This window comes from Rhinolophus hipposideros (genome assembly GCF_964194185.1).
Source record: "Rhinolophus hipposideros genome assembly, chromosome: 20".
NCBI classification, from domain to species: Eukaryota; Metazoa; Chordata; class Mammalia; order Chiroptera; family Rhinolophidae; genus Rhinolophus; species Rhinolophus hipposideros.
In genome coordinates, this window is record NC_138066.1 from 41,646,338 (window position 1) to 41,674,135 (window position 27,798).

At 41.1% G+C, this 27,798-nt stretch overlaps 1 protein-coding gene across 1 annotated transcript in view; it reads right to left on the reverse strand.

The window, feature by feature from the left end:
- The window catches only part of BPTF (bromodomain PHD finger transcription factor), a 128,082-nt gene extending 105,689 nt beyond the window's left edge, over nt 1–22,393 (reverse strand). The window contains exon 1 of the mRNA XM_081028037.1: nt 21,573–22,393. Within this exon, the coding sequence (XP_080884163.1) occupies nt 21,573–22,179 (607 nt within the window). The 5' untranslated portion in view covers nt 22,180–22,393. The remainder of the gene's footprint in view (nt 1–21,572) is intronic.
- Nucleotides 22,394–27,798: the final 5,405 nt, after the last annotated feature.

Below are 27,798 nucleotides of genomic sequence, written 5' to 3' on the forward strand. Positions count from 1 at the left end.
TGGGCTTCAACAAAAGTTTAAGAATTCATTTAATTTCTTTTAGCCTTTGAAAAATAAAAATCTATTTTATATACCTCTTTAGTTTCTTCTCCAAAGTATGCCTCTAGAATAGTACAGTAAACACTTAAAGAAGGATTAGGAAAAAAATTTTAATTCCTAAACATCTGGCACAAAAACTACTACGACATAAAAATTTCTTATTTTTAATAATGAATAAAAAAAAGAATCCATCAGTCCACAGCAATACTCAAAAGGGAGGAAGGGAGAGGTCCTCAATTGCTGACTAATAAATGAAGGAATGAAAAATTAGAAAAAGCACCATTTTGCAACCAGAAGTAATAATTTATTAAGGCAACATGTCCATTCTCACCCCTCTTCTTCAGTATGGTACTACAAGTCCTAGCCAGTGCAATAAGAAAAGGAAACCCAGCTTCCCACGCAGACATAAACCCAGCTCCACTTCCGGCCTTGTGCCAGCGGGGGTGTGGACGGATGCGCAGCCCCTCAACACCCTCCTGCCCAGCAACCGCATCCCCCGCGGGCTGCGCACTGTGTCCTCACGCGTGAAGCAGAACATGACCGGCTACCAGGAGACCAAGGCGGAGGACCACTACTGGCGGAGCAGCCCTGCCCCAGTGCCGAGCAGGAGAACCATGGCAGGCGCGTTCCGGGCCATCAAGGTGGCCGGCCAGGCCAAGTTCCCCGCGCACATTCCTTGTCAACCAGCTCAGTCATCTCAGTGTCACCAAGAAGTGGTCCTACGGGCTGCTGCCATCTCGGCACCTGTCCAGAATGGGAATACTAACATCTGGAAAAGACTGAGCCTTTGGACCAGTCTTAGGAAACACAGCAAGTGTGAGCCCTGCGTCTACGTAGTGTCTGGGCTCCAGCTCTCAGATTCCAGTCTCATCTCTAGTATATTGTTTCTTTTCCTTTACCCTGGGAAGAAGATACCAGGGATTGCCCGGGTCACAGATGACGTAAGCTGTATTTTGGATGAAAGCTGCAATAAACCTGCAAACCATGGTTTGGGATCTGTGTGAGACACTTCATGGGGTTAGTCTGCTTACCGCCTGTCAAGAATAATTACCTAAACATAAATGAAAAAAACATGAGCTTTTTGGGGCCGGCCCACCGCCCGGTGGCTCAGGCGGTTGGAGCTCCATGCTCCTAACTCCGAAGGCTGCCGGTCCAATTCCCACATGGGCCAGTGGGCTCTCAACCACAAGGTTGCCAGTTCGATATCTCAAGTCCCACAAGGGATGGTGGGCTCCGCCCCCTGCAACTAAGATTGAACACAGCACCTTGAGCAGCTGCAGCTGAGCTCCTGGATGGCTCAGTTGGTTGGAATGCGTCCTCTCAACCACAAGGTTGCCGGTTCGACTCCCCCAAGGGATGGTAGGCTGCGCCCCCTGCAACTAGCAGGTGGACCTGGAGCTGAGCTGTGCCCTCCACAGCTTTATTGTTCCCCACTAAAGTCCTGTTCCCCTTCCCCAATAAAATCTCTAAAAACAAAAAACAACAAAACATGAGCTTTTTCAGTTAAACGTATCCCTAAAAATCACATTTTCTTCTGGGATTTGCTACTCAAAATGGACATTTAAATGAAATAAGACTTATTTTTGAGAACTGCTACAAAAAAAAAAAAAAACCCAAAAAAAACAAAAACCATCTCTATTTGCCAGGCAATATGATTTATCTATGTAGAAAATCCCAAGAAATCTACCATAAATAAATAAATAAATAAATAAATAAAATAAAGTTACTAGAACAACGTGAGTTTAGCAAGGCCAAAAAGACCAAAACACAAAAATCTACTGTATTTCTATTATAACAATAAACTTGGAAACTCAAATTTTAAAAAGTACCAATTATAATAGCACCAAAAATCGTGAAATACTTAGGTAACAGTACGTGCAGGACCAGTATGCTGAAGACAATAAAACACTGATAAAAGATCAAAGACCTAAATTAATGGAGAGAGACAGTGTACTCATGGATTGGAAGATTCACTATTGTTAATTTCAATTTTCCCCAAATTAAATAGAGATTGAACACAATCCCCATCAAAATCCCAAGAGGATATTTTATAAATATTGACAAGCTAATTCAAAAATATAAATGGAAAAACACAGAAACTAGAATAACCAAAATAATTTTGAAAAAAAAAGTTGGACAACTCATACTACCTTATTTTAAGAGTTAACTAAAGCTACTGTAAACAAGATAGTAATCAAGTAATCTTGATTACTTGCAGCAAAAGGATAGACACAGAGATCATTGGAACAAACAGAGTCCAAAAATAGACTCACACAAATATCGTCGATTGTATTTTTACAAAGATGCAAAGGATAAGGAACAGAGAAAGGATTTTATTTCAACAAATGGTAATGGAACAATTGGACATCCATATGCCAGAAAAAAGAACCTCAACTCCTATCTCACACCTTATACAAAAATTAACTCAAAATGAATTGTACACCTAAATATAAAACCTGTAACATTTCTAGAAGAAATACAAGAAAATCTTTGTGACCTAGGGTTACTTTGGCCAAGGATCAGCGAAACTATAACCCGTGAGAGATAAATGTTTGGAAAAAATAATATAAAGAATATTTGGTGATGCGAAAATAAGGTGAAATTCAAATTGCATATACATAAAGTTTTACTGGAATACAGCCCTTCTCATTCATTTATATATTGTTTCTGCTGCTTTCTTGCTACAATGGCACAGTGCCAAAGACTGCAACCAAAATGGAAAACTTTTGCTCTTGCAAAGACACTGTTTAGAGCATGAAACACAAACCACAGACACGGAGAAAATATATGCACATCACACAGGCGTTATAAAGTACTTATATCCAAAATGTATAAAGAACTCTTAGTAAGTCAGCAACCCAGTTAAAACATCTTCAATAAAGATTTCATTTATCTTTCCACCAAAGATGCCATATAAACGGGAAATTAAAAGATGCACATGAAAAGATTTTAAGCTCCTTTAGTCATTAGGGATAAGCAAATTAAAACTACAATGATATACCCCTACACACCTATTAGGGTGGCTAAAATTTAAAGATAAATAAATAAAGCAACTAACAATTTCAAGTGCTAAGGAAGATGTGGAGCAACTGGAACTCTCATACATTTGCTGGTGAAAATGCAAAATGGTGTAGCTACTTTGGAAAACAGTCTGGCAGGTTCTTATAAACATACAACCCAGAGAAATCCAACTCCTGATATTTACCTAAGAGAAATGAAAACTTGTTCATACAAACACCATTATGCAAACGTTTACGTTAAGGATTAGGCAATATTATGAAATCTAATATAATTCTACTAATTAACATAGGAGAAAAACTATATGATCATCTCAAAAGAAGCTAGGAATACATCTGATGAAATATAATAGCCACATACAAAAAAAAAAATACATGTGTGGCAACGTGGAGATTCTTACCTGATTTAGTAAAATGCTAGAACACTAGGGGGTGGGGGGCAGGAAAATTCAGAAAGAAAGCCAGCTGGCCCAGTGGCCCAGGTGGTTGGAGCCCCGTGCTCCTAACGCCCAGGTTGCCAGTTCGATTCCCACATGGGCCAGGGAGATGCGCCCTCTACAGCTAAGAGTGTGAACAGCTTCCCTGGAGCTGGGCTGCCATGAGCAGCCGGAGGTTGGCGTGAGCTGCTGGTGGGCTACCGTGTGCCACCATGAGTGACCAGCAGCCAGCGTGAGCTGCTGTGAGCGGCCGACCGACTGGCGACCGACTGACTCAGCTGCGGGGAGCGCAAGGCTCATAACACCAGCACGGGCCAGGGAGCTGTGTCCTACACAACTAGACTGAAAAACAACGGCTTGAACCGGAGTGGGGGGGGAGGTGGAAGAAGGGGAGGAAAAAAGAAAGCAAATAGATATAGGTGAATATACTCAACACAATTTAAGGTCTAAAACTAAAAGCCAGCATAAGAATTAACAGTGAAATAGTAACATCAGTTCCATGAAATTTAGAAAGCACACTAATAACATGTCTATCATTACAACTAATATTTAACATTGTTTTGGGGTGGTAGGCAATGCAATTTGAAAAGAAAAAAAGGAGATATAAAAAAAGGCATGTGCATATGATTCATGTTTGCCAATGATACAATTTTATTCCTAGAAAATCCAACCCAATCAACAAATAAGCTATTAGAAACAATTAGGAAAAACAAGTGGTTAAATCCAAACTAACTTTTAAAACCCATGACGTCTCCACTAGAAGCTCCATGACAGCAGATATTTTTGTAGACAAGTTCTTTGAAGATCTAGTAAGATTTCATAGTATAAGCGAAAAGATTTACAAAACCAATTATGCATTATCCAATTGTATTAAAAAATGTTTCTACACATGTGAGTACTCACTTATATGCATACACACATATTCACACAAAGATGGTAACCTAAGGAGAGTAACCAAAATATTACTATCTTCTGAGCTTTCTAAATTTTCTGTATTTCTTTCCAGATAAACGCAAAAAGCAAAAACAAAATTTAAAGTTCTTACTAGATTTTCAGAAGTGTTTTTAAAATTCAAAGCCTTTTTCCTAATTATCCAAATCACAGATGTCAAGAGCGCAAGAACTCAAAAGGGGGTTGGGCAAACTATGGCCCAACACAGCCTGGTTTTGTACATAAAGTTTTATTCATTATTGACTACAGATGCTTTCATGCTACAATGGCAGAGTTGAGTAGTGACCATCTGACCCTCAAAACCTAAACTATTTACTATTTGGCACTTTTAGAGAAAGTTTGTCAATCTCTGGCCCATTAAATCATCTAGTCCAGTTTACACTTTACAAATGAGTAGAGGAATGACTTCTCTAAGATCAAACTCAAACTAAGAAGCAATGCACAATTCCATTCTCACCTAGCCAAAAAATTCTCAAAACAGACATTTGCTGTACCCACTTCCCCCAGTTTGAGAGCTAAACCTCAGATTCTCATATCACAAGTGAATCAGTATGTTTACCAATAAATTGATGAGGAAAAGGACTTTGGGCCTAATCTGTATCCGAGAACACCTGCTAAAGGTCTGAGTAAACCTTGGTAGTCTAGAAAAAGCTAATTTAAAAGCCACGTAAGCACAGATTACGGAAGGTTTAAGAGTTAAGTAATGGGTGTATAACCTGCTTCAGCCTAAGACATATGCCATTCATTTATAATTGCCTATTAAATGTAACCCAACAATCCCACTCCTAGAATCTACATTATAGAAAAACCAGTCCAGGTGACCTAAGATAGATCTAGCACATTTAGAATAGCACCATTTGTAAAAGCAGAAAAAGAGACTAAAATTTCAACAGGGCTACTTTTCAAGGCAAATATTAACAGAAAATGCAGTTATGTATTAATAAGGGGGGGAAGGCCACTTCAGGTCTTTACCTTACATACTTGGGCCCTGTTGGCATTTGAGTTTGTGACACCTGCCATAAACACCTCCACTCTTAGGTTTCTTCCAAAACACAGGGAAGATTCTTAACTAAGCTATTTAGGCAACTAAGGCAATCCTCCAAGTTTACAGATGATCGGAAATCTGAAGCATTCACCCGGATAATTCAGACTGAAGAGTTCAAATGTATTTGAAAAGCAGTAAAACTGCTTTTTAATTTTCTTATTTGCATTAATACTTTGAACGCAGAGTGGTCATAAGGTGGAGAAAAGAGTAACTTACTGAGTTATGCTGCAAGGAGCGTGTGAAATAAATTTGATGTCTAGAAGAACAGAGAACTATACTGATAGGATTAGCAATTTTAAATGTTGTACTATTTCCTGAGACAAGTCTCAATATAGCTATACTAGCACTAGAAGGAAAAGGACAAGAAGATAAATTCCGCACAGATTAATCTGTGCATTTCTGAAATACTTTTTATGTTCCACAAATAGAATATACTATAAACAGACAGACCTCAAAGAGGCAATGTTAACACACTGAAATCAAGCAGGAAGCCATGACAGTAAAATACAGAAGAAACTGCACCTACTGAACATGGCCATTCAGTAAGAATCACTTGGCCGTGCAGTCTCCCAAGTGTGTGAATTCTAGAACACATCCATGACTAGAGAGGAGTCTAAACATTAATTTTCTTAGCAAATCTCCAGAGGTTCCAGAGTTGGCATTTAACATCACTTAAATAACAAAAGAATTCCACTCAAAAAAAGTAATGGTTTTTCCTTGAAAATCATAAGCCACATTATCTGGCCAGATAATTTATAATAAATTACCTATTTATATTATAACAAATTATACTTATTAAATTATAATAAATTAAAAATAAATTATCTGACCTGAAAAGGTTTTAGATAGGAGAACCCAGACACACTGGGACATATCAGTATGTCACAATTTAGCTCACAGAGCAACTTTTAAACTTTTATAACATAGGAACTCTCTGAGTTATCAAATTAAATTTCTCAACCAAAAGTCTCTGAGTTTTAATCCTTCTTTCCCTTCTGTCCTACATCTGTGATTCCTAGCTTAACTTTATCAGGACTGTGGCAGATTTTATAAAACCAAGTGTTAACTGCCCGCCTCTTCCCCCGACCACCAAGAACCATAAATGAGGTCAGTCCTCTCGAAGATGATCTCAAGTCTTGGTGCAGAAATTCAATGCCATCATATACATAAATGACACTGGGCCAGCAACAGTCTCAACAAAGGAGGACCAGAGCCAAACTGCTGGGGCCACCCAAGCTGTGCAGGATTGGGAGCACATAAAAGGCTTGAGGAAAAGAACTGCAAGGTAAATTCTCAGTCTAGCAGAAGCAGACTGATTATAACAGCACAGTCAGTCCAAGAGAACGTTCTGTGATGATATGAAATGACCCAGGTGTTCTACATCTACGTGGTGCGACACAGGAGCCACTAGCCACACATGGCTACTGGGCACTTGAAACGTAATTAGTGCCACCGAAGAACTCAAGTTTGCACCTTATTTAAATGTAAGTAGCCACCTGTGGCTAATGGCTGCCACACTGGACAGCGCAGAAAAGAATCCAGAGACTTTCTTTGACTAGTACACTCAGTTCAACAATTTCCTGTGCTGCCTACTATTCAGTTTACACTTTTGTCTACTGGTCTGCTGCAGACCAGAGACGGAGCCAGGCGCTAAGAAGATGAATGAACCATCCCTGCCCTAACGTAGGTTCTAGTGAAGGGAACTGCCAGATAACTAACAGTCCATTTCAGTACAAGTCTTAACAAATAAGGATACAATGATAAAGAGAGCAAATAATCCTTCCTAAGTGTTTAACAGTAATGGAGCCTCAAAACACATGAAGGTTGACAGAACTCCAAAGAGAAATAGGCAAATCTGTAACAATACTTGTAGACTTCTTAGTAATCAACAAAACAAGCAGATGGAAAATCAGCAAGGATACAGAAGTCCTTATCACTGCAAACAACTTGACCTGACACTTACGAAACACTCCACCCAACAGGAGAATACATCTTCTTTCCAAGTACACCTGGAATCTTCACCTACACAGACAATATTTTGGGGCACAAAACCAAACTTTAAATTTTTTTTATAAAATTAAAGTCATACAACATAATGAAACAAAATTAGAAATCAGTAACAGAAAAAGACTTAGAAAACCCCCAAACATTTGGAAACTAAACAACATACAAATAAATGCACAGGGTCCTAAGGGGGAGGGGAGAAGTAAAGGCACTTAGCACCACCTAAGGAAAGGGAATGGTGACCAAAGCAAGCTGTGGAAGGTGATAAATGGGTGGCACTGAGTTAATCATCACAGCAGTAAATAACTATAAAGTGTGTGAGGGGAACTACAAAGAATTCAGTATTACTTGACCATCAAATTCAAGGTGAAGACAAGTTATAACTAAAAGAAATTTAGAAGTTGACTCATCCCTGGCCCTTTCCCTCACACCCTATCTAACCAATCACTAAAATGTGTCACTCTAAGTCCTAAATCATTTTTTGACTTATTCTCTCCATTCCCAGGGATACTAACGTAATACAAGATGTTACCTGGTCTACTTCAATAGTCTAATTCCCTTCATCAATTCTTATCCCGTTCTAATTCGTTCTCTATTCTATAACCAGAGGGACTTTTAAAAAAAAAAAACACACAAATGTGATCGCATCACTCCCTACTTAAAATCCCTCCTAGTTTTCCCTCCAGTCCATTGCACATGGTGATCCTACGGTCTAGAATCCTCCTTCCCGGCCCTTCAGCTGGCTACTTTAATTTTGAGCTTAATTGTCACCTCTTCAGGGAGTCTTCTCTGACTCCCCCACCACCCGACCAGATAGTATTTACTTGTCCTCTTTCGAAACATTTCTCTCACTGATCCCAGGCCACCTTCCCTGCTACAGCAGGGCAGGGGCCATATCTGATTTATTTGTGGCTACATCCCAGAGAGTGCCTGAAACATAGCAGGTACTCAATAGGTATTTTGTGAATAAATGAACAAATCAATGAAGCAACAAAGGATGAGGCTGAAGGGAATTCAAAGCCAATTCACAGACTATCCACATACACTAAAGCACACAATCATTTTTCCACTGAAGATTTTTAAGAAAGGGCCCAATGTGGTCAAAACCATCTTAGAGCAGAGCAGTGTGTACGAGAAGGATGGATCTGAGAGAAATGAATGAACAAAGGGAGGCCAGGCAGGCAGGCTCGTTCCTTCAGAAGCCAAGTGAGGGATGAAGAGGGCCTGATTTAGGGAACCATTAGCACAGATGGACAAGTGAGCTGAAAGACACTTACGAGAGACATAAGGTGTAAACTGAACAGGACCTGGTGACAAGCCTGCACTTGGAGAGTGAGGCATAGGGAGGAGTTTGTCACTTCCCCTCTTCTGACTTGGGGAAGGAAATGGGAGGTTGGGAGCGGTCACTGCAGCATGAATTCTATTTGCAACATGTTGAATTTGAAGTGCCTATAGGACATCTAAGTGGAAGGGTTCAAGAAGTATTCATCCATTGGTGAGTTAAAACACAGGAAAGAAATTGTAACTACAAACAGAGATTTGGGTATCAGGGGCCATGGAAGTATTAAATTTTATTAGTTAAAGAAATGCAAATTCAAATAGAACTTTTAACCCACTGAATGCAAAGATAGTCTATAAAAAACCAGTGCTGGAGAAATGGGCACTTTCACACACTGTTGGTGGAAGTATATTTATTATATTTGTAATATAATGATATATCATATGTATTATAATGTATACATTATTATATATTACATAACATGTTTTATATAACATTTGTATTAATAACATATTAGTAATATGTATTGAAAGCCTTAAAAACAAAATCAGGGATGTGAACCAAGATTTATCTGAAAGGATGGTCACTAAAAGTAATCATAAACAGTATAGCTTAACTATTTGGTAAAGCCTTAGGATGGAATTTTATGTAGTATTAAAAGTCATACTATGTCAGCCCCCTCACATTCCAATAAATCCTATCCACCAAGGCCAGATTATTGTTCAAGAAGCTCAGATTCATCATGACATATTCCAGTTTAAAAACATTCAATGACTCCCTACTGCCTACAAGTACAAATTCCTCAGGCTGGCATTTATTCAAATTAGACCAAATTATAATCTCCACTTCTCTGGTCTTATCTCCTTGTCACTCAAATCACAAGTATGTAGTCCCTACACATGCCTCTTTCTGTCATATGTTACATTTTGCAATCCTTCCTGTTCAACATTCTCCGAAAGAAATCCTATCCAACCTTCAAAGCATATCTAAAATTCAACCTTATTCTTGACACCGTTTCTGATCTCCCAATAGAATGTGACCTCTCTCCCTAATTCTGTTTTTCTTATAAAACACTTAATCATTGTCTGCCCTGTGTTATAGTTATTTATCATTGTGTTATTTATTCCTTCTAAAGAATAAAAAGATCCTAAGGGCAGGGACCATTTTATCCATCTCTGCATCTCTCTGAAGCTTTTAACAGTATCTTCCACACTTTATAAGTATTAGATAAATTATTTTGTTAATGTTTTAATCACATTACAAAGAAATATTTAAATGAGACTTCTGCTTATATATGACAAATTTGTAACATGAGTTACAAATATCCTTTTCCTCTCAACACTTGGTAAATTGACAGCAAAGAAATACAAAAAGTAAAAACATGTTAGAACAAAGAGAAAAGAACCACAACGAGTTACCACTTCACACCTGTTAGAATGGCTGTTATCAAAAACACAAGAAATAACAAGTGTTGGTGAGGATGTGGAAAAAAGGGAACCCTTGTGGCCTATAGGTGGAAATGTAAATTGGTGCAGCCACGATGGAAAACAGTATGCAGGTTCCTCAAAAAATTAAAAACAGAACTACCATATGATCCAGCAATTCCACTTCTGGGTATATACCCAAAGGAAAAGAAATCACTATCTCAAATAGATATCTACACCCCCATGTTCATTGCAGCATTATTTACAATAACCAAGACATGGAAACAACCTAAGTGTCCATCAACCCATCAACAGATGAATGGATAAAGAAAATGTGATAGATTCACAAACACCCCCACACACATCAATATTATTCAGCCATAAAAAAAAGAAGGAAATCCTGCCATTTGTGACAATAAGATGGACCCTGAAGGTGTTATGCTAAGTGAAATAAGTCAAACAAAGAAAAGACAAATACTGTATGATCTCACTTATATGTGGAATCTAAAACAAACCAAGTTCATAGATACAGAGAATAGATTTGCCAGAGGCAGGGGTGCAGGTGGAAGAAATGGGTGAAGGGGGTCAAAAGGTACAAAATTCCAGTTACAAAATAAATCAATCATGGGGATATAATGTACAGCATGGCGACTAGTTAATAATGCCATACTGACTATCTGAAAGTTGCTAAGAAAGTAAATCTTAAAAGTTCTCATCACAAGAAAAAAAGTTCTTGTAACTATGTGTGTGACAGATGTTAACTAGACTTATGTATGCATTTATTGAATCATGTTGTATATCTGAAACAAATACAATATTACATGTCAATTACATCTCAATTTTTAAAAAATAAATAGAAGGTGGCTCAGGGTTCCTAACAAGAAAGACATTTTAGTAAAGTGTGCGTACTGTAAAGTGTGATTCCACACCTTCCCTCATCCAGCTCTCCAGGACATCAGGCATACATTATCCGTCACAGACCCCCTACTCCCAGCCCCAGATAAGTAATTAAAGAAACCTTCCCTTAAGAAAACAAACAGACTCTTAGGAGAAAAATAAAAGAGTGAAACAGAAAACAATAATAAAAAAAAAAAAAACAGAAACAAAACAAATACTGATATCTAGGGTTCCACCAAAAAAATGTTGGCTCACTGCCAAATTACTGTCCATGAAACCCGCCTGTTGACAAACCATGGCTACCCAGAAGGCTATCCAATGCCTCACTCCCAAACATGAACAGCTAAGGATCATCAGGCATTTGAAAAAGGCCTCCAGTAAGAGAGAAAACAGAAGAATAGAATCTGAGGAAACAAAAGAAACAGTAGCAAACTTAAAAAAAAAAAAACTAATAAATATCCGCAGAAAGATAAGAGAGGACGTTGCATCCAAGAAGAGGATGCTCTGAAAAAGGAACAGAGAAAAGAGCTTTAGGAAATTGTGTATCGTAAATAATAATTATGTTAGCTGAACTTTCCAAATTAAATAACAAGGAAAAAAATCAGTAACAAATAAAAACTGGGCAAAATATTTAAACAGACACTTCACCAAAGATTTGCTTCACAGACAGATCAACAGCACTGATCACTAGGAAAATGCAATCACAACCATAATGAAATATACCACCTATCAGGATCACAGGAACCCTCATCCATTGCTGGTGGGAATGCAAAATGGTAACTCCACCTTGGAAAACAGTTTGGCAGTTTCTTAGAAAGTTAACATACACTTAGCAAACAACCCTGCAATTCCACTCCCAGGTATTCCACTCTTAGGTATTTCATTCCAAGAGAAATGAAACCTTACGTTCACACAAAAACCTGTAAATGAATTATTACAGCAGCTTTATTTATAATCTCCAAAACCTGGAAACAACTCAAATGTGTTTTTGTTTGTTTTTTCAATAGAGTTGTTTATATTATTTCTTTATTATCCTTTTAATGTCCATAGGACCTATAATGATATCCCCTCTTCTTTTTTTTTTTTTAATAGCTCACAGTGGCCCATGCGGGGATCAAACCAGCACCATGGTGTTATTAGCACCGCGCTCTAACCAACTGAGCTAACCAGCCACCCCTCAAATGTTCTTGAACTGGGGGATGGATAAATTAACTGTGCTACATCCATATAATAGACTACCTACTCAGTAATAAAAGAAGAATGAACTATTGATACAAGCAACATCTCAGAGAAATCACAAATGCATTATGCTAGGTAAAAGAAGCCAGACTCAAAAGGCTACATATGGCATAATTCCATTTATATGATATTCATGGAAAGGCAAAAGTATAAGGACAGAAAATAGATCAGTGGTGGCTTGTGATTAGGGATCAAGGAGGGAAAAGGGTTGACTAAAGGAGCATAAAGGAAATTTGGGGTAGTGATGAACTGTTCTATATTTCACGATGGTAGTGATTACATGACTATATGTATTTGCCAAAACTTAAGAGTCAAAACTGTACACTAAAAAGGGTGAATTTTATTATATATGTAAGTTGTACTTTAAATAAATTTTAAATTATCTTTAATGAGAAATATAAGATATTGTATAAATGAACAGGAGCCTATAAAAAAGGAATAGAGAAAACAATTTTTGTAATTAAGTATCTGATAGCTGAAATAAAAACTGATTTAATAGAAGGCTTGGAGGAGAATGAAAAAGAATTCTCCCAGAAAGCAGACCAAAAGGACAGACAAAAAGAATTAAAAAAAAAAAAAAAAGAAACTTAGTAAAATTAGTCTAGAAGATCCAACATCTAACTAACTAGGAGTTCAAGAAGAGAACCAAGCAAACTTGGGGGAAAATTAGCAAATAATAGAAGACATTTCCCTAGAACTAAAGCACATGAGTCTCCAGATTCAAAGGGCCCACACCAAGTACCCAGCACAATGAATGAAGAAAAGTTACATCAAGGGATTTATCTCTGTAAAACCTCAGCACATTGGAGACAGTGAAAAAAGCCTAAAAGCTTTAGAAAGGAAAAAAACTGATTAGACATAATGGAAATCATCAGAATGACCCTAGACTTCTCAATAGCAACACTAGCTGCAGGAACACAATAAAACGAATCTTTCAAGTACGGATTTTTTTATTTAGGATCCTAACCATCAAACATTAGGGTTGAAAAGGGCATTCTCATGTAATGAAAAAAAAAGGAGGGCGGGGAGTATTATTTCTCATGCGCCCATTCTTAGGAAGCAACCAGAAGCTGTACTGAAAAAAGTAAACCAAGAAAGATGTAGGACGCAAAAACCAGAATCAATGTGGGAGAGCAACAAAAAGAAGCTTCAGTGTGAGGTTCACCAGACCTACAGGGCAACCAGTGCAGGTGAGAGCAGACATGCTGAAGGGAGAGCAACAAGGAAAAACGGGAATTGTTCCATTTGAGAGTCTGGAAAATAGTAAGGGATATTTCTCAGTAAGTGATAGTGTACTGGGCTAAGTATACAGAAGACTAACAAGCAAGTGAAAAAATAAGGCAATAATTCCAGGGAAATAGTTACCAAAAAAGTAATAACCATAGCACATTATTTGATTCAACTGTGAATAATACCTAACAGTCGTAACAGAGTAACCAATTCCTCATGATTGATCAAAAAACCATGCAGTAACAATAATGAGAGTAGAGAAAGTAAAGGTAATTGTAATAGGGCGGAATCCTTATCCACCACAACAAAGTCAAGAGAGAAATGTTTAAAATTGATAAATCAAACATAAGCATATTACTTTAAAATACTGTGGTAATTACAGGGGGGGAGCTACAAGAATTGAAAGCACTTGCCTCTGGAGAGGTCTCAGGTGGAAAGAGGTACAGCAGGGAACTGCTTTTGTTCACTATGGGTCTTTAATACTATTTCATTTTATCACTGCTCATGTACTACTTTGATAAAGACACAAAATATGGGAAAACCTTACTGTATATAGCAAATAAAAAAATCAGTTTGTTTAATATGATCCTATTATCTTCTGTTAAATATGTAGATAAAAACATGGTATAGAAAATGGAATTTTAAAAATACATAAAAATATTTCCAGTGGTTCTCTTCAGTTGGTAGGATTTCCATTTTCATCTATGTATTACATGTTATTTTCCCAAAAGAGTAACTCTACACTATTTTTATAATTTTTCATTGCAATTTTTAAAAACAACTTGAAAATAGATGAGATATTAGGGAAAGGAGAGAAACAGTGAGAGGGCCATGGCTGGTTTAAAAACCTGGAAAACAGGTGTTTAAAGGAACAGGCAGAGAAAGATGGCATGGTGGAACGACCAAAGAGCTGGAATGACCAAAGAGCTGGAATGACCAAAGAACTAGAAGTATTAACAGTGCTTTCTCTACTCTAACCATCGTAAATAAATAAATGTGTTATTTATTCTAATTGGTGGACTAAAGCAGATGTTAGATAAATGAAATTTTTTAAATGGGTAAGTTAAACATTTAACATATCTTAAATAAAGTTCTGATTTAATGTACATTTTTTCTTAAATGTGGCCCTGGAAATATTTTTATATCTTATGAGTCAGATGATAGCTTTCGATAGAATAAAATACCACCTCACCACACTAGAAGTAAGATCCCTCCATCTTCAGTTCAGGAACAAATAATAGCTAATTTTCATTGAATCTTTCCCACATGCCAGGCACTGTTCTAGGCATTTCACAGGTTAACCCACTTAACTCTCACAACACCTTGAATTAAGTATTATGAGATCTCCATTTTACAAATGAGGAAAGTGAGGCACAAAGAATTAAGCAAAAATACCCATCATCACAGAGCACAGATTCAAACCCATGAAGTCTGGTATCAGATTCTTCACTCTTTAAATTTTTATGCTACCGTGTTTCCCTGAAAATCAAGACCTAACCGGGAAATAAGCCCTAGCGTGATTTTTCAGGATGACATCCCCTGAACATAAGCCCTAATGAGTCTTTTGGAGCAAAACTTAATATAAGACCAGGTCTTATTTTCGAGTAAATGTGGTACGTGCTACATTTATCTAGAATCCTCAGATTCTCATACATCATGAGAGCCTAAAATTTCATGGTGGTCTTACATACACATGCCACACGTCCTCACACTGACCGTGTGTGGAAATCAATGGTATGAGTCCGCTTACACTGGTCCTTCCCTGACAGATCCTTCTGGAATTAATTCTCCAAGCTGACCAAAGACAATCCAAAAACCTTAGGTATTTCTAACGACTTATAATCCAGCTCTCTTTCATCCTAAGAGAACTTGGTTTTAAAATTATTATAACAAACAAAATAAGTCTGGTTAAGATGATTCTATTAAAATTGTATTTGTAATGAGCTAGCAATTCCATTCCTTGGATATATCCAAGAGAAACAAAAACATATTGTACAAAATCCTACACAGGAATGTTCCCAGGAGCATTATTCATAATAGCCAAAAAGTAGATACAATTCCAATGTCCATGAACTCATGAATGAAGAAGCAAAATATGGTCTATCCATATAACGGAGCAGTACTGGTACATGCTATAATATGCATGGGCCTTGAAAACATTATGTTAAGAAACCAAAATTTTAAATGATTCCATTTACATAAAATGTTCAGAAGAGAGAAATCAACAGGCAATGAAAGTAATGGCTGCCAGGTGATGGAAAGGGGGAGGGAGAGAACGGACCCTACGTTTCTTTTTTGGGTTGGTAAGGCCCATTGGCTCAGTTGTTTAGAGTACCGTGCTATTAACAACAAGGTTTCCCCGTTCGATCCCCGCATGGGCCACTGTGAGCTGCGCCCTCCACAACTAGATTGAAACAGCTACTTGACTTGGAGCTGATGGGTCCTGGAAACATACACTTAAAATAAATAAAAAGTTAAAAAAAAAAGAAAAAGTAATGTCCTGGAATTAGGTATTGGTGATGGTTGTACAACCCTGCAAATATACTAAAAACCACTGAATTATACACTTTAATTATACACTTTAAAAAGTGTGAATTTTATTGTATGTCTATCATGTCAATAAAGTTGCTGTTTTAAAAATGAAATTTTATTAAATATGGCTTGAAAATTTTTCAGCAATTTAGAAGTCCAATAAATGGTAACTATTAGTTACTATTTTTAAAAATCATTCAGCACTCAAAAAATATTTGAGTAATATAACTTAATATCTAACAATATAAAATTTGAGGGGAGGGGAGTGGTAGATGAGGGTAAAGGGGATCAAATATATGGTGATGGAAGGAGAACACCTCTGGGTGATGAACACACAATGGGATTTATAGATGATGTAATACAGAATTGTACACCTGAAATCTATATAATTTTACTAATAATTGTCACCCCAATACTTTAAAAAATTGATATAAACCAGTAGACAAAACAATTAAAACATAATTATATTCACTTTTATGCATTTAATTCTTTCTGTATGATTTTTCTCTCAATCTTTTAAAGTGTATTTTGCAAGTATAAGTTTTTTTGTGTTTTTTTTTAAGAAATATTGTGCCTTTGGAGGCTTACCATTTAAAGAACCGAAAGCCTGGTGGGGGGTGGGGGGATCAGGATAATGAGGGCCAGTGCTAAATCATGAAGCTGAGGCTATCACTGCTATAGCAGACATTCAGAGAAAAGAGAGACCAAGGGGAGCAACAATACTCTGGGAAGACTTCTCCAGGAAGTAGGATTGGAGCCTCGCTAAGGAGCAGGGAGGGAACAATCTGTCCAATGCAAAGAGGGCATCTAACATTTGCTCCTGTCTGTATGGGTCTGTGTCACCCAGATTACTGGTCCTCCACCACTACCATCTACGTCTCGCTCCCTGCGCGTCTTCTCCCCACCTCCCCAGGATCTGCAGTTACAGGGAGGATACAGGTCTAGAGAGGAGTGAGAAAAGGAGGACCTAACAGAAGAGACCAGAGCTTCTGGCTTTAAAATCCCCAAATCCTGCTCCACACACACATTTCAATACATAGCTCCATTTCCAAATCTACATCAGAGGAGATGAGCGTGAACTGTGCACAGGACAATGTATTACTGCATACCTCAGACACACCTCTTTACTACTCACCCATCACGTTGCCCAACTTTCTAATAACTCTTTGGAGCACTCGTTTTCTTTCTTTTAATTCTCATGTTTAACTTCTTCAGGTACTGATACCTGAAATCAGCTCTCATTAATTTCCCTTATAATCCTGAATCCCTACTGCTACTGAAAGCACTAATATTCTTACAGAAGCGTATGTGATGCATTCCTCTGTTTATCCGTTAGATGTTGTCGAGGCCTAGAGAATTCTAAGTTGAATTGATCTTCTATTCAGGGCTACAAAACCCATCCAGGTCCCCACCAGCTATCTTGTCCTCTTCCAATCCACCCTGGAAGCTATGCTAAACTTCCTAATGTCCCACTGAAATCATGTCTCACTTCCAGATTTCCTGATCCATCCCCCAAACCAACAAATGAAATAGATTGGAAATCGATCGGCAGGCAGATGCTCCAAAAACCATCTCCTCCAGTCATCCTCTCAATTCGGGGGGAAAGAGCTGGCTGCACTGGTGGTTTAACATCTCCATGACTTGATTTGGTTTTGTTTCATGCTCTGGCCTGGTGCTGATGGGAATCCAACATATTCCTTGGATGTTCCAGGAGAGAAAAATGACTGAGGATCTATTTAGCCCAACCCTTACCCCACCGATGAGGGAAGAAAAGTACAAACGCGACAGGCCTGGTTCTCTAGGTACTGCCCAACAATGCAGCTTTACAGTTTATTTCCTATTCCAACACTCAGGCTCTTACTAAGCCGGGTTACTTACGACTGCCCACACTTTAAAATCTATGTCTTAGTTCATGCTGCTTCCTCCCCCCACCTGTCCATCAGCACTGTCCATAAGCCCATCCAGGAAGCATACACTGTCCATACACCCCCACTAACTCCCCCAATAGGGTATGATCTCGCCCTCCTTTAAATCTCCACTGCCCTCTGCACCTCACTTGTAGTAATCAGGATTTACGAATATACTGAAAAGACATTTGATTCACACAGATGGGAATAAATATTGCCAAACAAGTAACAAATTCTGCTTCAGATAAATCTACAGTTCATTCATGGTATCTATACCACGGATCTCCACTGTCACAATCCTCAGAGGACATGTATCACTAACTCTCCCAGGGCAACACCAGAGCTTTTGCTTTCCGAAGACATCAGAGGTAGAATTCTCAAAATTCCAGCTAAACATTCTAGGAAGTCCCACACAAGTTAAATGCAAGAACTATTCCATTTCAACTATAATTTACATTTGTTTAATTAACAAATACTTTATTTCAAGGTGCTGTCAAGAACTTTACCAAATGCCTCTTCAAAACAGATTTTCTACACAATCCTTCTCAAAATATTGGCAAAATACATGTCATGAAACCTATAGGCTGAAATAACTTTAAATTTTAACAATAAAAATAAATAAAAGCTTTATGCAGCCAAATGCTTAGATTAAGCAAAACTAGATGATTTCAATTTTGTGCTAACAAATTGTCATTCCTACAGTAACATGTCATGTACCTTATATACTTACTTAAATTTTTCTCCATAAAAGGAAAACATATAATCTCCAGTGAATAAACCTTTTCAAATCTATGATTTTAGAAAATTAAGCTAATATCAACCAATGTCTTTGCATCATCAATAGTTATTATTACTTACAAAGTACTCAACAGATGAATGAGTTATTTCTCATACTAATTTGTTAGTACTTAAGCCAGCCTTCTAGTCTACAAAAATTAATCTAAATTACAATAAAGTATACTGCTCTTTTAGCCTTGACAGTACAACAGGATTCAAATCCACCAAACATATTTCTTTATGCACTCTTGGGATATCTTAAACCAGCCCAGAACGTTTTTTGCTTCCAAGGCATACATACATATACACACTACTGACAGCCTTCTTCCCAGCCTTTATTGTCTGGAAGTACAGACAAAAAACAACTAATGAAATGAGTGCTTTGCCAAAACAACTGTCATGGATTGTTACTCACTGTAGGAAAGTGGATACATTCTAAAAATTTAAAACACAAAATGTATCATCCCTTCTACCATAATCTTGAGAAATAATGTCTCAAAAAGTAAAACATCCAACAAGTTAACATCACATCCAATGAAGAATGGAAAATGCCTGGCAAGCAACACGGAATAGCAGCTCAAAACACACTAACTCTGCTACAAAAACATTCACTGTTCAAACTATCAAAGTCTAACTGGACCAATTTTCAGTTTTCCAAATCCAAACCATTTAGGAGTCATGGTATCCACTGCAGCATTATCAAAGTAGGTGTTACAAGTTCTCACCTACTAACAATCATTTATCCAACCAATCTTTGATGAGCATCCGCTACGTGCCAAGACACTGCGCCAGGAAATGTAGGGGATGTAAGGTTAATATACGGATGTACAATCTTTAATTTCATATAAAGATAGGACAAGGACACACAAGATAAACTATAAATGTCATTAAGAAAAAAAGTCATGTAAGTACAGAAATATACAAGTGTTTTCTCAAAAAGGAAACACAAATTGTAATTTAATTCAGCATATATATGGCTACCAAACCTAAATTTGCTAGGCCTTCAAAGAGAAGTTAACGTTAGCTGAACTGCCCTGCCAAAACACCTTACATCTGTCTAACCTGAAAAATAACTGCCCGCGATAATGTAATTCAGTTTCCAGGGGTTTCAATTCTGGGCTCTTGGTAGAGAAGACCACAGGTGATTTCTTAAAGTAAAAACTATTACTATAAAAGACATACTAAAATTAAGTTGGCAAGAAATGAAAAGTGGCATCGTCCATACTACAGACAAGACCAAAAAAGTTGACACTTGATTCATTCCCTTCATTCTCCTGCCAACACCCCCACCCCACAGACAGGGACGACAGATATTCTTACTGTCTGGCAAAAGAAATTACCTTTTTCATTTGCTGTTAAGACAATCTAAATGGAACTACACCTGGCTTAATCATCATACTCTGCCAATAAATATTTAATCATTTATAGAAAATGGAAATATTTAAATTGCCTGCACGAGCAGCTATACTTCTCCTACGCAGTCTCTTTTAAAAAAACAAATGACACACCTTAAGATCCTATTTCCTCATAAACTTTACTTTGTAAATGCTCTAAAACCTGGGTTCTAATTTAGTTAATCCAGATAAACAAAAATAGAAAGGAAAAAAATCTTGCAGGTTATTGCTACAAGTTATGCCTTTTTCACAATTTAGTAAGATTCAACCATGTATTTAACACAAAGCAGCAATCATGTGGCTTAAAAAATTAAAAAACGCATCTCAGCACCAGCCTAGAGAAACTTTCTGTGAGAAAATAGGGGAGGAGTCACCATGGGGAAATTCATTACAGATCCAGGGAGGGTTTTTATCCTTCAAAAAGGAATGAGAAGAAAAAATCGTTTTCTAATAAATCCCCCTACTTCTGCGGTGTGACTTAGAAGTTGGTGCAAAAGTTCATCTTCGGCAATTGCGTCTGCATTATAACAACTGTACATCTCCTGCAACAGGTGACTCGAAACTGCATTTCCCAGGCAAAGCAAAGGGATCCAACTTAATTAAGACACATGTTCCGGTGCTCTCTTCCTTGTATTTTGGATTTTCCCAAAACGACTTTGAATGGGGTGAATTACCACGTTTGTTTTGGTTTTGTTTGGGGCTTTGCTTTTTAATCAGCCATTTACCAGCAACTGTTGCACGAGCCCATTAAGCACTCAATAAAAACAAACAACACAGGACCAGATAAGGGTCCCCTGCTAACCCAAACTGATCCATTTCCTCAACACGATTTTAAAACCACACGGTGTGCTAGGGGTGTGAAGAGAAACGTGTTGTACGTGTGTGTGTCTGTGTGCCACAACCTGTCTAAATCCTCAATTCCCTTTTAAGGAACAGATATAGAATAAAAATCGAAAAGAAACCACATTAGAAATGCAAAGAGGTTTGCACAACAAGAGGCTTCTTTCATTCGCCCCCCCCCAAAAAAAAAAGAAAAAAAAAAACCCAAACCCAAAACAAGGGGGAGAAAAAGGAACGCCACGGCTATGTGTGCCAAAGTTTCAATCCTGCCCGGTGGAGACACTGCACTGGCACACATTTTGAAGAGGAAAATGAGGGGGTTGGGGGTAGAGAAAGAGAGCAAGCGAGTGTGTGGCCTGCAAACTGCAACAATGCAATCTCCATTTTGAACAATGCGCCTCTATCCTCTGGTAAATCGCGTTTTTTTGCCACTGGATGTGCCGTCGCAGTTCCCCTCTGCTGGGGGGGAGGTGAGGGTGGGGGCGCCCGGAGAGGGAGTGGGGAGGGGGAGGGCAGAGGAGGTGGGGAAGGAGTGTGCAGCAACGGGGCTGGGTGGGTACCTGGAGTGCTGCTGTAGGTGCTATGGCTCCTGAAGCTGCTTTCCGTGCAGTAACTGGCGTCGTCGTCGTCGTCGTCGTCCATCTCCTCCGGATAATCGGAGTCATCGTCGTCCTCTTCCATCTCATCCTCCTCGTCGTCCTCCGAGTCCTGGGTCTCCTCGGCGTCGCCGTCCTCCTCCTCCTCCTCCTCCGAGACCATGTCCTCCTCCTCCTCCTCCTCGCTCTCGTGGTCATCGTACACCACTTTGTTGACGGCCCTCCGGGCCGGGGTGGTCCGGGCCAGGTGGCCGCCCCCGCCCCCCGTCCTGCCGCCCCCGCCTCCTCGCCCCCCCCGGCCCGGGGCGCTGGTGCTGGGGGGGGCCGGCGGCGGCGGCGGCGGCGGCTTCCTCCGGCTACTGCTGCCCCCCCTGGGCGAGCTCAGCCGCGTCTTGGGCGCCACCTCAGCCTGGGCGGCGGCCCACCTGCCCCGACTGCTGCCGCGGTGCCGCGAGCGCAGCCCCCCGATGGGTCCGGACGTGGGCGGCGGCGGCGGCGGCGGGGCCGGGGCGCAGCGCTCCGCAGCGGGAGCCGCGGGCTGCTTGGGCGGCCTGCCCCGCCGGCCCCTCATGTTGGAGCCCAGGCGGGGGGAGAAGGGAAAGCGGAGGGGGGAGGGGCGGGCGGAGGGGTGGCGGTGGGGGGCGCCGGGGCCGGGTGGGGAGGCCCGCGGGGCCGGGCGGGAGGGGCCCGGCCGGCGGAAGCGGGTGGAGGGAGAAGGCTCAATCCGAATTGCTGGGGCCCCACTCCGGATCGCCTTCAGCCGCCATCTTGTTTCTTCCCTCTCGCTCGGTGACTGGGGGAACCGACAGCGGCCGCAGGCCCGGAGCGCGGTCACGTGAGCTGCGCCGCCGACGAGCCTGGGACGGAGCGAGGCCGCGCGGCGGCCGCTAGGGGGAGCGCGGGAGCGCCGGCTCGGGGGCGGGGAGCCCGGGACGCCTCCGCGCGGTGCGGCTGCACGACCGACGCAGGCGGCGCGGACCGGAGGGGCGCTCCCCCGCGCCAAGTGTCCCGCGCCGGAGGCCTCGGTGACCACTGCCTCCGCGGAGCCCCCGCTGGAGCCTGAATTCAGCAGGGCCTCCTTCCCGCGTCTCCCCCCGTCTCCGACTCGGAGAGGAGGGAAGGGGGAACCCCCGAGTGCATCCCCCTCCCGCCCCCACGGGGGAACTGATGCTGAGAGAGCCAGAGAGGGTATCGCGGGGGGAGAGGGGTCAAGTCGAGGGACCGAGGGGGACAGGGCAGCTCCTGCGACGGAGGGAAATTAAGAGGGGGACGTGGGGACGAGCCCCCAGAAATGTGGAACTCCGAAGGCTTGGTTCTGGAGTCCTGAAATTGATCCCAGTGACAACTGCTTGAGGGCGGTGCCGGGAACCGCGCCCTGGGCCGCCGGACCCACGGGGAGTCACTCTGAGACGCCTTCGGTTAGAATCCCCGCCCGAAACGCCCGGGATGAACCCCGGAACGCCCGCCGCGTTCCCGTCCCCTCCCACCCTTCCCGGTCCCCCAGCTAGAAAGTCGGCCACCTCAGCAAGCACTCCCAATGTCTCGTTTGCAGTAGTAGAAAGGGCGACTTCTTGCTTCAAACCTACTTCAAAATGCATGTTTGTGTTATCAGGAAGTAATTATTTTTTTTTTAACCTGAGAAATCATCAGGTCTCGGCTTAGCCCAGGGGACGGATCAAGATGATGAAATTTTAGCCATCCCCTCCCAAACCCGGGGGCTCAGCTCGTCATGGTCAAGGATAACTAGATAAAGGTTTTATAAACAATGTTTATTGATATTATGTGACTACCAAAGTTTCTTCCCTATCACTAAGTGGCTTATTACAGTCATTGGAAAGAAAGGACTGCGTGTGTGCAATGAAAATACAAGCATTAATCGCTAAATTAATTTATTCCATGTATTTCACCAAGGGTGACAAACACACGCCTTCAGGGACCAGGTAAGTAACGAAATTTCATAAAGTGGGTGAAAACTTGGTCACATGGAAGTGCCTGTGTTTTGTTTTAAGAGGGAAGTTGTGGGAATGTGGGCCTAAAATAGCCAGGTCGTCAAATTTTTCAAGAGAAGGTGGAAATGTGCATTGCATATGAAATCTCACGATTTTCATGTGTTGGCCATTAAGTCAATTTTTTATAAACACTTCGGATCGATCAAAATAAATGCAGTTCAAATATGTGGCCCAGAGTCTACAAGTTTGCAACCTGTATCCTGCACTATGTAGTGCCGTGTATTATAGGGAAGATACTAGAAAGAAATGGTGACAGCCTTCCGCGTTCACAAACTAATAGTGGAGGAACCTGTTTATCAAAAAAAAACTATGACAGATGGCACAATGAAAGGTACATTATTTGGAGTTTCTAATGGCAAGCAACAGAAAATGACCCTGGCTCATCTAAACAGAAATGAAACTCGTGAGAAGGATATGAACACCTCCAGAACTGCTGGTTCCAACAATAAAGGGGATCCAAGCTCTCTGTTGTCTTCTCCTGGCTCAAGAGCTGTGTGTTCCATGGGCCCTTCTACTTTTCCCTAAAGTGAGCTGCTTCTGGTTATTGGGGTCCACAATGGGGCTAGTGAATCTCATAGGTCAGCCAATTTCTCCTTTCACGAAAGTTAGTCCTGTGGTCCGATGGACTGAATGTTTGTGTACCCCACCAAATTCCTATGTTGAAACCCTACTCCCCAATGTGATGGTACTAGGAGGTAGGGCCTTTGGGAAATAATTAGGGTTAGATGAGGTCATGAGGGTGGAGCCCTCATGATGGGATTAATGCCCTTCTAAGAACAGGAGAGAGCTTGCTTAGAGCTTACCTGCCCTCCCTGCTCTCTGCCACATGAGTGTATAGTAAGAAGTTGGCCCTTTGCAACACACGAGTGCTCTCATCAGAGCCTGACGATGCTGGCACCCTGATCTCAGACTTCCAGCCTCCAGAACTGGGAGAAAGAAATGTCTGTTGTTTGAAAGACCCAGTCCATGGTAATTTGGGTAGCAAATAAATATCTAATGTTTATAAGCTATCCAGGCTAGGATAATTTGTTACAGTAGCCTAAACTGATTGAGACAGATGCCATGATGTCTAAAATACCATGACGGCAAACAAGGTATTCCGTAAACTCACGTAGGATGGTGGGAAAAGCATGGCTTGTGGGAAAAGCAAAACCTCTTCCCAATGAGGTTGATGCACTGTATCCACCAGAATAGCAAGGAGCCACTATAACGATGAATTCCAGAATGGGCACTCAGCAGTGGCAATAGCCAGGTCAGCCTTGCCAAGGAGAAGCCCATGATCATCATGAGCTCACGACCCCAGTAAGCAGACACTGGCCTGACTAGGGAAGGAGCTGGACCTACTTCCATAGGATGGGTCTTGTCCCCTAACATTAAATCTTTAGCAGTGGGAACATTAGGATAAGTATTCACACACAACACCGCTACTCTCACTTTCTAGGTCTGTTCTGAGAGTTTCACCTACATCCTCTCCCAAGCCTCCTATTCACCAACCTAAATCCCTGACCACCTCGCCCATGAACTGGTATAGTCTTTCTTGAGGCGAAGAGAACAACTCAAAGCTCTGCCCACTGGGAAGATTTCCTTTTCCCATGGCCCTTGCAAGGCCACTTGCAAGTGTAGCTATAAGACCTTAGCAGTCCACTCCCAGGTGATACTATCTATAAACCAAGCTCAAATGTCCTCCTTAGTCACTTGGTCATGGGAGTTTTCCATAACGTGAATTGAGGGAGGGGTGCCAGTAAAATGAGAGTGAACATACTGGGAGTTGCACGCCTGTGCTTTCTCCAGGACCTACTCAGAGCTGCTCTTATATATTCCATGTCTTCTTGGGGAAGGGATTGCTACAGGGCATTTTATGGCTAAGTGGGACAGATAACTTAATAAGATACTTAATAAGACAGTTCATAATAAGCCAACTAAGTTACATGGTCACCTGGTAATCTGTGGTCAGGGTTCCAATCTTTGTCCAGGCCCAGGAGCTATTTAAGAACAGTTTATAAAAAGGAGAGTGGTTATTAGCCAAAGAGAGCAAGGCTTTGCTCTGAAACCCTAGGTACAATCATAGTGATGCTCTTTGGGGGCCTTGCCATGGGCTTTGTACACATCCCAGCATGTGGCCGCACACCGAGCACTGGATACCCTGGGTCCTGGGGACCAATCAGCAGAGCACCTTGCACTGCAGCCTGGACCTGCGAAAGAAGCTTCTCGTGCTCTGTGCTGTGGCTCAACGTTAGCAAGCTTCCAGGTCACTTGGAAAATGGGTTAAAGCAGCACATACCAATGTGGTATATGTAGTCTTCTAAATCCAAGGAGAGCTGCCAAGTATCCAGCACTGTCAAAAACCACCGCACCCCACAGTCCTTGAATTCCACACATCCAGTATAGTTCTATGGCTTACAGCCACTCACTCTTCTAAAGCCTTTCCTTTAATTCCAAATGACACGGGTGTTTCATTGAATTGTTTTGCCACTAGTTGATACAGGGTGTTTAAATCTCATACCTCAACACTAGATGCGTTTTCTCTACTATCACCCTCAAAAGACTAGACAGTCACAGACCACCCCCCATCCCATTTCCCTGAGACCTATGGCCTACAACCACTCTGGTTCCAATTTCTGTATCAGTTTGGTTGTTGGTTGCAAGCCACAGAAACCCATGCTGAGTCCTTTCAGCTCACAGGATCTCTGGAACTGCCCCCAAACCAGGCTCTGAGGCTTGCAACCAGGAAGTGTCCAAAATCAGATTACAGAACTAGTGAGGACAGCACGCTGCTGCTGCCTGGCACAAGGCCCAGCTTGTGCTGGCAGCATCACCCCCCCGGGCACTGGGCACTGCTCCATAGCACTGCTAGCTTCCAGTTCGAAGGCTGAGGGGGATTGCCTGAGTACAGGGTCGAGCGGCAGGGAAGGTCAGGATGGTGAGGACCTGGCGTTCAGCTACCATCACGTGGAGGATCCCTTCAACCTGAGGGGATTAGATCGGATGGGATACAACACACAGAGAGGGAAGTCTACATGAGTCGACTTGGACGTGGGTGACTTGGAGAGTGATAGATCACAGACCTGCAGTTAAGACTCAGATAGCCACCTAAGGGAGATGATTTAGGAAGGAAGGGATTAGCTCGGTGACCTTAGGTCACCCAACCCTGACTGAGCCCCCGTTTCCTCAGGAATAAGTTAAGGGAGTTGGGTCAGAGCTGTATTTTCTAACCCTTTCACCTTATATAGCACCCAATGAAAACCAGGGAAATAATTAGAGGGGCCTACTAGATGTGGTAAAAATAAAATGTTTTATTTATGGAATGTAACTATCACAAAGGGGTGGCAGGTTAGCTCAGTTGGTTAGAGAGTGGTGCTGGTAGCACCACGGTTGCCGGTTCCATCCCACGTGGGTCACTGCGAGCTGTGCCTCCTAAACAAAAAGAAGAAAAAATTAAAATAATATATATAGCATTAGCAAAGATATTAAATAGTGAATTGGTAACACTTACCTAAAAATTCCTTTCTTATTAAATGAGAAACTTAAACTTGAATCCTGGTACCTAACATTATATTCTCAGGTTTGTGTTTTAAATGGCTCATGTAATTCCTGATTGAGACTTTTCTTTTGATCAAGACTTTTAAACCGTGATCTCTTTAAATGACAAGAAACTCTGCAGCAATAGGTGACCAAAAAGTTTTCAACCATCTTTCACAATCATTTGAACATTTACAACCGTAGAAATTACACTGAAGTTATATTTAAAGCTCCTCTTTTTCTTTCATTGACACATGTGCTTATAAAATTCCTTGTGGATTTTAGATCTAAACAAACTTTTCCGTAGGTATTATTTCAAAGTAATGATGAAGCTCTGATTGATAGAACACACAGGCATTAGCAGAATAATCACCTCCCAGTTTGGACATCATTTGTGGTACATCTGCTGCAGACAGACAAACTTATCCAATATAAAAAGTATGGGTCGAGTTTCCCAGCTGCCTGTACCAGAACCCCCACCGCACACACACACTCACACTCACTCACTCACTCCTCCCTACCCATTGGATTGTTCCTCATACTCCTTGGGCCCCAGGGACACACACTCATCCAGCATCTCCATGCCTACCGTGGTGTACCCTGCATCTGGCTGGCAACAGTGGCCTCTTGCTCACTATCAGACCCCTTCTCTTAGGGTCATC